This window comes from Pygoscelis adeliae, unplaced genomic scaffold, assembly GCF_000699105.1.
Source record: "Pygoscelis adeliae isolate BGI_AS28 unplaced genomic scaffold, ASM69910v1 Scaffold4, whole genome shotgun sequence".
Taxonomy (NCBI): domain Eukaryota; kingdom Metazoa; phylum Chordata; class Aves; order Sphenisciformes; family Spheniscidae; genus Pygoscelis; species Pygoscelis adeliae.
In genome coordinates this window covers 13,202,471-13,214,611 of record NW_008824986.1, presented here as the reverse complement: position 1 = coordinate 13,214,611, position 12,141 = coordinate 13,202,471, and the positions used below count along the sequence as shown (strand labels likewise).

Below are 12,141 nucleotides of genomic sequence, written 5' to 3'. Positions count from 1 at the left end.
TACAGCAATGGCAATTTCAAGAACATGTCCGGAGATTCTAGCCTAAAAGGAATTTTCAACAAGGAACACACATGAAAACAAACATGGATGCACAAATAAGATGCAGAGAAGGATAGGGATATACAAACTGTATTAGGACTGCTGTAAACCACTGACATCTAGAGATAGGCAAGAAAAATGCAGAATAAACTGTAGCACAAAACTTTGCATATGCAGTAATTCCTAATTTATGCTTCACAATTCATATTTAATTCACTTCAGTTTTTTCCTTAAGATTTTCCCTTTTGCGCTGCTTGTGATGCACAAGGAGCATAAACTGTTCACATAGATTATCACAGCAATGGCAGACATCCATGTCATGTGCGCAGATCATGTTTGACTGAAGCATTTACATCCTAGATTACACTGTAGATTTCCCATTTTCTAGTCTTTGATTCTCTACTACACATTCAAGTTTAGCCACTGCTTTTCACGTGGTTCAGATCTCTAAGGCTAATCAGTGCCATACAACTGGATCTAATGTTGGTATTCTGTGTGACAGCCAGTTAGTGAATGAAGTAGTCCACAATTTAGTAAGCTAGTGTAAATCAGTCTTAATGGCAATCCCCTCCATGGGCCATCTACATGCTGCTCTGATATAATCACAGATCCCAGGAAAGACAGAATTAGATTGTGCAGCTTCTTACCTGCAGCTCCTTTGAGACTCTCTCTAAGTGGTTAGTTATCTTTTTTATTAGGTCACTATACATCTGTTCCGAATGCTGCTGGCATACACACTTATACACACAACTGCAGAAACAAATATAGGAACAAACAATGAACTTACGACAGTTTGCAATGAAGGGTAACAGACTTCAAATTATTTTGTTCAAGTCTCAATTTAGAGGATAATAGAGTTAACTGAACGATTGCTGAACTTTTAAATTCAGCCCTAAGCTTGGAATGAGCTTCAGCAGGCTCTTAAGTCTCCCCTGGAGGCCCCAGTGTGTCCATCCCATTCCCCCTCCCCAACCTCACTTTAACTTACAAAAAGTTCTCTTAAGAGTGCACTTCAGAACAGCCAGGATAATTCTGTCAACAGCACACTCCTAATTCTGGCTTTTGTCTCTCCTATGTGAATGAAGTCTCCATTAAAATAAGCAGGTTTAATGATTATACACATATTCTAGGGCAAAACCCTTATTAAAAGAAGGGCAACACTGACAAGCAGTCATAGAAGTTGCACCAAAACTGTACTAGCTTTTTAAAAAGAAATGGCAAATGTTCTAAAATTACAGACCCAAGCTTGTTACTCCATCCTTTGTTACTTAAATTCTAAGAAAACCCTATATTTTCATAATAAACAAAGATGCAGAGAAAGAGCAACAAAACCTGAATTTTACATTCCATGGCTTGGCTGTATTAACTCTGGTCTTCAGTGTTACTTCTGTTTTTTAAGAACATTTTATTGCTCTCATACTGCAATATAACATATGTTCAAAATAAGTTTATGTATTGAAAACATATTTACAACAGTTGTAAAACAAATACACATTATTTTCAGCAAGAAGTTACATTAAGGTAGTCATTGTCAGGACTAACACCAACATTATCTGTACCAAGCAGCTTTTACTCTTCTTGAGTGCTTTCATTCTTTGAAGTCATTGTTTTGAAAGCTCGCTGCCAAAAATCAAGAGGCACAAGGAAGACTTCACCTGATATCCTGGGCAAGCCAAGTCTCCTCCCCATGCCTCTGTTCTGCTCCCCTCTCCATCCATCCCTCTGTAGGGATTACTGTGACAGCGAGCAATTTAGGCCAGACTGCTCCTTAGGACATGCACAAACAAACTATTTCCAGCAAGGTCTAGATCCCAGACTTGAATTCTGCAGGTTTTTAATAGCACTGAAAGCCTAAAGTTATGGTACAGCAACACCACGTCTCTGAAAGGGAATTATGACATTCTAATTCTCTGCTGAGAAGGTGGTACAATGACAAACAAACTGCAAAGATGGGATTAAAATAACCATAGACTTTGGGCTATTGGAATTTTCTAATGCAAGTGAGAGGTTAGGTACCAACTCCAAGTCTTCAGCGGCCAAAACAGTGCTCTCATTCAATACCTGCAACTCTCAAAGTCTTCTGGAAGAAGGTTTTACAAATGAATTATCAATAGCAGATTTATCATTCCTTTACCTTTTAGAAGTTTGTGTTTATATCTTTTGACAATTTCAAAAGCACCAAAAATACAGCATTCATCCCTTGGCAAAGTCTTCTCATTTGGCAAACCATGCTATTTCTTAAAAACCAAAAGACATCCCACACCTCTCCTACTATTATATTTTGAAAGTAATTGAGTATCTGTAGTTTGATACTATTTAAATAACAGTCAAAGTCATCCTATTTCTTTCACATGAAGTCTACAAATAGATCCTATTTTGGAACAAGCAAGTGCAAAAGACATTTGGTATGATGCAGTAATAGCAAAAATACCAAATTAATTTCGATCAAAGAGAGAAACACTGATAAGAAAAGCCAGACTGATTTTTGTGACCTCTTACAAACCAGGCAGCTAGGTAACAACAGCAAATGGCTGTATGTTTGTTTGCTCCATAACTAACCAGTATATAGCCACTTCCACAAGTTGACCACTTCATTTGCAACGATGTAACTAAACTGAATTTTAAAGTACACATCTGCTTAGTGTTACATACAATATTGCTATACCTACTTCTGTAACACATTCTGTAGTCAAACACCAATCTTCATATGTAAGTGCAGAGTGTGTTTACATTTTATTTGAGCACTTCTATTTAGAGGTTCCTTCCCCATTTTCAGATCCTGTTTTCAGTTCCTGATTGTGGGCTGATCTGTGAATCATCCATGCCCTGCTATCACCCAGAAGAAGTCCGCAGCTTGTTAGTCCTTTAGCATAACCAAACACCTTAGGAAAAGGAAGACCCAAGCAGGACATTAGAAAGTAAGCATTTATTGAGAGGGATGAAGGTCCAAGATCTGTAAGTTGTCTTGAAGAACAGCGATCTGATTGCATTGTACCTGGGAGGCAGTCATAACTGTTGCCAGAAGTACAACTTAGCTGTTCACATTTTCCTTATCTCACTTTCCTACACATCTCTCTGTCAATATATTTAACCCTTTTAATAGGAAGTGACTATGCACAGGCAGGCTTTGGACTCAAAGATGAAAACAGTCACTAATCACACTTTGATACCTTATGGGTAAACTGATCCATAGTAAATATCTGCATACACATCTTTGAAGTTATCTCCTAGCTTTCACTGCTGTGGAGCAGGCACCTACAGTTATCAATGATCATGTCAACTATAGTAGTTTGGGTATCTAATAATATATTTTGAGTTTGCATTACGGAAACCTTGATTCCTTTAGTCAGCACGAAGACGATCAAAAAGACCACTGTATTTTCAGCTCAGTTTCACTGTAAAAAAAATATAAGAGATATGTAGCTGTTTGAACCACTTCAAAAAACATCCCATTTTCAGACTAAAGAATTAGCCTAGGGAAGCAGAGAGGATCTCAACCTCAAGTCTGCTACAGACTTTCTGTAATACTCCAAGCAAGCATCATCATTAAATTCAACAAAAAAGCAATTTTTCTTCCATCCTCAATCTGTGTTGTTTAGATTTTAAGACAAGCGAAGGGACACTCACTAAAATAAAATAAACAAAAAAACCTCCTGGTTGGAAGAGGCCATGTCACAGTAATTACATCCACAGATACAATTTTTAAAAGAAAACTTAAAGTGACACACTAGCTTTATCAGCAACACTACAGACAATCTTTTGTTTTGGTAAAATACATGCAACAGACATCTACGCATCATTACAACACTGCATCGTGTCACCCCGATGTATAAGGGTTATCTACGAGAAACTTAAAACCCATCGTTCCTTTAACAAATAAAACTCTTGAGCAGTAGGAAGATGACAAAAATGAACTGCAGTTATCTGAAAACCATAACTAGGTATAGATCTACTCTAGGTATTAAAGCATTAATTTCGCACACCTACTCTTTATCAGAGATGACTACCGAAGAGATGTTGGCTTAACTCTTACTGACAGCTGTTTGCACATTGGGGATTTCAAGCTAGGAAAAGGATTTTGATTACTTACACTAAAGCTGCAAAATGTCTCTCAATTCAAATTGACCTTCTCAATTATTTACACACATGATGAAGTCTGAGTCCTGATAACAGCAGTTCCAAAAGTTTGGAGAGGATAGAGGGAGTTTAATAAAGTTTTTAACTGGGGTTAAGAGGGAAGACTAAACACCTGCCATTCTTGAATCTGGTTCCCTAATCCAAAGTTTCAAACTGGAGAGACAAAGTGGCTAAGAGGAAGTGGGCAGGAGACAATAGAGCTGAAAGCCTCTAAAAAGGCAATCAGTGACTGAGCTGCCAGTATTATTTCCTAGAGTGCACCACTATGGTAAAGAAAGCAGTGCTACTAGTTGTGCTGCTGGCAAAGGCCAGTAGTTTTAATGGCATCTTGGCCAGTAAATGCAGCAGCAGCTATCCAGTTTCCATCCTATTTACCAACACCCTGGATACCTGTCACCTACAGAACAGAAATCTCCATTTTTGCCAATCTCCTAAGAAACTGCCAGGTCTCTAAAGCATTTAGCATTTTGGTTTGGAGCAGAAGTGTGGTTTTGAAGCAAATCCCCTACCATCCCCACTACTGTGCACTAGCTTAGTCTGCAGGGCAGTTCTGGTGTGTGACTAGATCCCTTTTAAAGCAAAGTAAACTGCATCTCCAGGCGACGTACAAATCAAGTGTTCTCCAGACAAGAATGGAGATATAAAGGACTGAACTTTGTGTCAGTCCTTCAGACAGCCTCTAACTGCACATGCAGTGGGATGGCTGGGCAAGGGGGAAGTCAGACCAAATCTACCTGATATAAAACACACAAATGACAGTTTATATGGATGGACCTTGGCACCAGTTGCTTCTATTTACTTCTGCACCTCTACTGCACCAGATCGGTTCCTATTAGACATGACAAAGCAGCCTTTTGAAACATTAAGTCAAACGCCTACCATGTCAGTCTCTTCTTCCCCTTTGAGGAAAGAGATGTTGAGACTTTAATACATTTCTTCATATATTACACTAAGCAACTGTGGTGGAGCTTACTTTAATGTTAATGTTTTCAGCACTTATGCATTTTAGTTCTTTAGCGTTTATTCCTGTTAACATGGGATGAAAAGATATGTACCTATTATTCACTCATTCCAACCATTTAAACAATATTGTACTTCACATAAGCTTCCCACTTTGCTCCTCATAAATACAAAATATGACATATGCACAGGCTGCAAGATAAAACAAACATTTAACTTTAAAGGAAAAAAAAAAAGTAATGTAGCACTTACAAGATTTCCTTACCTGTATATTTGTTCATAGGAGATAGGGATGTAGTCACCAGGACTCTGAGTTAAAAGCTGATCTATGGCACTGTCCAACTTTGGCCAATATGTGCTCTTATAGTCTTCAATTGTTATAACATTCATTACTACAAGAAAAAGACAAAACTACATTTAGTAACTTTAGCTAAAAGATTAGAAGCGAGTGAATGCTCTGCAGTTTCAGATCACGCCAATAAGCTGGCCAAAAAAACTGAGAACAGTTCACTTCCACTGAGATAACCCCATCTAAAACTAAAGCCCAGACTTGAATTTGTACCTTTTTATTTACAGAAAATAAAATAAAAGCAGAAAACCTGCCAAATCAGGTTAATATTTCTTAGGGGCCCAAGTAGCAGGGAAAAACAAACTCCTGGGAGTTCTAGCATGACAATAATAATAATAATATAAGAAAACAGTAATTCAGTAGTTAGTTCAGATTAATAAATTACACAACCTTGTGGGAGTCCAGAATCAACAATTAACACTGGGTCCTCACATGCAGGAGAACAAGCTTTAGCCAAGACTGGTAGTTTTTGGAATACTCCTTCCCAGCAGATGTATTAATTTTACAAGTCTCAGGTGGGATCAGCAGCTTCCTTGACCTAAAAGCTGATGCAATTCCCTCTGCCTTCAATTGCAGTTAGGCTTCTGGGCAACTTTTTTGGATTAGTATTACAGTTCCCCCTCTAGCAGGCACACTAATACTCCTTGTCCAGATAAGAATCAACACAGGGAAGAATAGGAGGCATTTAAATTAGCATTCCCCATCACTCCTTGATTTTCCTTCTGAGCTTCCCAACTGCACCCTCTTGCACAAGCCACTCAGTGTGCCTTCACAGACACAGAAGAGTTTTAATCTCACTCTTTTCAGCGAGGATTTCTGAACTAACCACATGTGGCTCAATTCCAATAGCAGACACAATAGAAGGGTTAGCACCTTCCCTTCAGAGACGTACTCACAGGACTACCTTGCTGGCTTGTCACACCACCATAGCTTCACAGCAGCCACTCAAAACAAAGCCCTCAGTAAGTAACAGCACAGGGTATACTTCATATCAAAACTATCCAATCCAGGAAATCCACATGTGGGTCTGGGCTATATGGAACAGAGAATAAAGATAGTTCCCACCCCAAACAATCCAGTTTAGACACTGCACTGAAAAGAAATATTTTGAATAGGGCTGCATTTTAAATACATGTGTAAATGTAGATTCACTGCTGGGTTTGAGGAGCAAGATTTCTGAAATATTATTTTCACAAGGGGTTGAAAGGAGCTGGGTAAGTCACTTTTGGCAGCATTATGAAGAACAATTCTCGGGAAATACAGGCAAAACAGTTAACAGTTATCATGAGAAGAAGAAGAGTATAAAGAGAACGGGGAATAAACAGATGTGTGAGACAAGAAAGCGTTTGAACGCTATCTGTAAGAGCAGGTATTAGATTGCTGTTGTGTGTCCTTTTAGGGTATTTCAGCCAGAAACCTTGCTTAGTGAAGAATGTTAGTGCAGTACTCCTAGCCCCCTCTTCACCCAACTAGCCATTGGTTCACTTTTGCTTTATACCCGTTACAGGAACAGGTAAGGTTAACACAGTGCCCATTAGTGAACGGGTCACCACCACCAAATGCTGCAGGATGCTGTCCCAACACTCCAGCCTGCAATCTGAAAGTACGACACCGTTTGCTAACAAGTCAATAAAGGTCACAGGTCCAGGTACACAACTACCAGGATGTAAGTTAACAGGTCCAGCAAGTCAGCTCCACGATGTAAAAGCATCCATGCAGTCAGGAACAGCCCAGCACCTGTCTGACAGTAAATTCACCCCTTATTCATCTGTCTTGCAATGACTTGCTTGAGTTCTCGTCCCTTACAGAGCCCAGGCTCTGGGCAGATGTTCTCAGGAGCAGCTTCCACATAGTAGCTTTACTATTCATGTTTACACTCAGCAGCAAAATTTGAGCATTTTTATTTCACTTTGTTACCCCCAAAAAGGTGGGTCTCCACAGAAGTGCTCTGTTCCATAGAAAACATTAAACTGAAGTCAGCATAAATATTAGATCAAGTCTTGATTTAAGATTTCAACGTATAATCACACCCGCATGTGGTTTAACATATTAAACGAGCTCTATTCATTTGAAAGAAAACAGTCAAATAAGAATTGAGAACACTGCAAAATCATTTTTTAACAGGCTGTTGAGATGTCAGGTTTGGGTTTTTTTTTTTTTGTTTGTTTGTTTTTGTTTTTTTTTTTACAATATGGAAAAAGAAAGTAGCAGCAGATAGGAAGGTCTGCCCATTAGAACTGCTGCACAGGTAAAGGACAAAATGCTTTTACGAACAGCCCCAGGAGACTTGCATAGGAAACACTGATGAGTTCAAAATAACATTCTAGAAAAGCTTCACTTTTACTCAGAAGACTCTTACAAGTATTATGCCATTTGATTTCCACACTTCAGTTCTGAAACTAAGCCAACCATAATATTTATATAGTTAAGAGTCCAAAGACTACACACTGAACAATCACTATTTTTATTCTGCTAATCCAAAAAAACAAATTAATTTTAAATTTTCATAACTGTCACAAGGCAGTAACTTAACACACACACACAAAGCAAAGGATGACTTAAAGAAGCACCCTCCAATTACAAACTCCGCAAGAACAAACTCAAGACCAGGAAGGAAAGGAATCACACACACAAATCCTTAGAAAGAAAAGAGAGACTGCCCTTTTAGAAACTTTTTTAATTTTTTACTTTTCCATCTTTTTAAGATGTCATTCTTAAATGTTTATCCCTACACTAGGTATTCAAGATTGAAAAGGATTTGTCCAACAGCCTCCACTTCCAAATCGCAAGGAAAGGGTGACACTAAAAGAGGACTTTCATTTCCTTGAGATTTATTAAGTTTCTGAGAAGTGACACAGACATTTTGTAACAAAGCATGCCAGAACGCATGATTTTATCCAACTACAGCAAGTTTGGGGTGGGGCTGGGAGAGAAGTCAGTCTGATCAAATGGAGAGGAAGCCAGTATTTTCCAGCAAATTATAAAAGACTTCACAAGTAAAGCTTGAGAAGCAACTGCTGCTTTTCCATATACAAAAAGTTCAAAAGAAAAACTGTTTAAGTCAAATGCAGCAGTGAAACCATTTACGTGAAAAAGAATATGCATAAGCTTCATATCATAACCTAGATATTTCAGTACCATAGCCATAATTGAAACACAGACTGCTCCAAGCTACCAAACTCTTTGATATCAACTTCAATCAGGAGAATGGCAAAAAACACTAAGATTTTAAAACCAACAAAACCAAAAAGTCCATGAGTAGGCATATATCCCCCATGAAATTGATACAAAAAAACCTTACAAACACACATAGCTCAAAAAAGATGCTAGAATAGTAATAGGTGCAGGACGTGAAGAATAGAATAACAATTAAAAAAAAAAAATCTATGATACTGTTGGTTTTGTTATTTAGACGAGACAACTTAACCTGAAAAGCTACTCAAAATATTTACTACTATACTACTTTACTACTATAAAAAGCATCCTTCTTTTAAAACTATAGCTAAAAAAGCAGGGGAGAGCGTGCGACGGGTAATCCAACCTACTGTCAAGTAAGCAGACAGTGGTCTGACAATTATCTGTCATTCATTTTGACAAAAAAAAAAAATCAAAGAAAGTAGCTAGGCATCTTTCAGAGGCTTTATTTCATCTCACAAAGTGACATATATGAAGCGTTACTGCTTAATTAGCAATGCACCCTACAATCCTAAAATATTTTGTTGAAGTGTACAAACTCTTCAAGCAGATGTCTGAGACTCATCTATAGACTTGTAGCTATCGCTGTGGCTCCACGCTTTCCTTTTTCTCAGCCGTCATGTGCATGTTTACACAATAGATTTTGTTATACCCCGTGCCTGACACATCCTAGCATACATTAGCAAGTTTAGGAATCTGCCCTGTATTTGCTTTCAATTCTATTCTATTTTTATTACATGTTTCTCAGTCTGCGTTAAGACTCGTTAGTAAAAGTAACATTAAATTTTTTCTTCATCAGACAATTTGCCTAAGCAGCAACGCACATACACTGCGCCGAACTACATCATGCAACAGGGTAGTCAACAGATTTAATGGACATGCCAATGCTCACAGCCACATGTGCCCATCCTAAATGGTACTGACATCAAATACATTTATAACCATCCTTGCTTGAAAAGGATGAAAAAACCCAAGAAGGAAAACTCTTCATTTTTCACCACAATTGAGTTATGCTGCAATTACTACTATGGAAGAGTTTTGATTAAATGGTAAAAGTTCTTACTCTTATTTTCTACCTTATGGCCTTTAAAAAATATTTTTCATAACACTACTGCTTTATAAATCCATAGCTATGACTGAAGCTGATCAACTGTAAATAAAGATTTAGTTATAAATTTAACAAAACATGGAAAATCATCTTAATTTTCTCTAACTAGAAGAAAAACTATTAAATGAAATACGCGTTGTTGTTATTATATCTGATTTTAGTTCTCAGTCTCACCAAAATCTCAAGGAAGGAGAATTGGATTTGGTCCCTTTGAAACATTTTAAAGAGTTTCCATCTAACCTTCTTCTTCCATTATTCTGCCAGCTAAATTAGACCAAGAAAGGCCTGTCAGACAGCTTTAGTCTGCAACTACGAACACAAACAAAACCAACATGCTACAAGTAATTACGTATTGGAACACAGGCATTGGATTTTTTGTTTCAGAGGAAAGGTTCAAGAGGAAGAAATCTATCTGAATGTCAGAGGCGCTCCAATGTATCATAGGATTGTTGGAAACCGTACGTCACCCACATTTTTGAAGGTCACCTGTAGGATAACCTGTCTAAGACTAAGCCTCTGCATCATGAAGCAAGGCATGAGTCTTTGCTCGTTCAACTGCAAAAAGTTCTTCGTGCAGCAGAGAACAGACAACTTCCCTATCAAGCTTAAGACTGACAATCAGCTTCTGCCATTGCTAAGACTGAGCAGGCAGGAGGGGATCTAGCACATGCTGTCTCCCTTTTCTTTGTATATTTACATCAAAAGTGACCTTTCTCCCTTTTCTATACGTGAAAATTAAACAGAGGCGATTAAGGGATCCTCTGTCAGAGCCAGGATTAGAACAGGCAGGATCCCAACTCAGCTCCTGTACTTTCTCAATGCATACTACTTCACTGGACTTGTTCTGTTCATATAGACATACCGTCAAAACTATCCACAACACAAAGGTGTAGGAAAGTTCTAATGAACTTAACTCAGAGAATTTTGTATTTTACAGGAATTTTAATTTTTTTTAAAACAATACTTAACATCAGTAAGACAGACATTGTGTTGGGATACCAATGCTGGAGAAGTGAAAACAACAACTCAAAAACCACACCCTAAGTAAAATCATGCACAGCCGCTTCTTCTCCCCCTCAGACATAAATTATAGGTTAGCTGGAAAGTCACCTTCCCATTTGGTGAAGATCCAGCTTGAAAACCATTTTCACTCTGAAACAGAAGGAAAAACTAAGACTCTCAATTTCTGGATTGAGAATTCAAGAGCTTAGATTAGCAAGGCCGAAAGACATTTCATTTCAACTGTCTCAAGTGTTTACAAGCCACCCCAAGGTACCTGGAGCCCTGACAAGCAGGGCAGGCAGCGAGCCAGAGAGCTCATGGAGTCTGGGAGCCTCAACTTCAAAGCAGCCAGCCTTGGCAGTGTGCCTAGAGCCATGAAACCCAGGCTACCAGAGAAGCAGGGATCCAGAAGCCTGAACTTTGAGAGTCTGATCAGCTCTGGAGCTGAGCTGCTGAGGAGCTGGACAGGTGAGCTAGCATTGGGGAAAGGGGGGAAAACAAAGAAAAAAGGTGCATTTCCCATCAAAATTTCATCAGGGCAGTTACACGGTTACACTTCCAGGAATACTTCTAACTAGCCAAATCCAAGTTTTCTGACAGCCATTAGAGAAAAGGGCATATTTTACCCAGAGGCATGACTTCTGGAAATAAAAAAAGAACTGAACAGCAAAAAAATCTTCCCTTCCCTCAACATTAGCTCAGCAAAACAACAGAAAATTTGCCATTTCTGTTAAAAGCTACATGCAAAAGATGTTTTGGAACTATTTTTTTGCGGGGTAAATCCGTCTTCAGTTGTTCTCATCAGGACTTTGCAGACATACGCCCCTTCCAGGATAGCACACCCCTTCCAGGGGCTCTGCACACATTGCCATCTGCCGTCAGCAATCACGAACAGGTTTCAGACCCATCTTCGGGTTTTTCAGGCAGAAAGAAAACGCCTTTAGGAAAATACAACCTGAGCTAAAAGCTTCAGGAAAAGCAACAGTGCCTCCGTACAGCAGAAAACCCTGCCTACACTCGCTCTCCCAGTTCTACAGCCAGATCTACCGCGTCACCTTGCCGTGACAGGAAAGCAGCAGCGGAGGTCGGGCTGCGTGCAGGAAAGGTTATTTTCTCCTTCCAAGGCGCTTTAACCCACTTGATTTCGCTTCGAGAAGCCTCTCGGGCCAAGACTCACGTAAGGGACCCGCCGTAGGACATACCCGAGCCCACAGGCGCGGGAGAAGCGAGCAGGGGGCAAGAGGGGGCGGCGGGGGAGCGCAGGCCGAGGAGGGAGCGGCTGACAGCGCGGCGGAGCCGCCCGAGGGCGGAGGCCCCCCGTGCGCCCGAGGGCCCCGGGGCGGCGGGCCGG

At 39.5% G+C, this 12,141-nt stretch overlaps 1 protein-coding gene across 1 annotated transcript in view; it reads right to left on the bottom strand.

Moving 5' to 3' along the window:
• Window positions 1-12,141, bottom strand: part of CACUL1 (CDK2-associated, cullin domain 1) — a 147,481-nt gene that overhangs the window by 43,096 nt on the left and 92,244 nt on the right. Inside the window, exons 3-4 of the mRNA XM_009326037.1 lie at window positions 5,402-5,528; window positions 687-789 (exon numbers count right to left, since the gene is read on the bottom strand). Coding sequence (XP_009324312.1) covers window positions 687-789; window positions 5,402-5,528 — 230 coding nt within the window. The remainder of the gene's footprint in view (window positions 1-686; window positions 790-5,401; window positions 5,529-12,141) is intronic.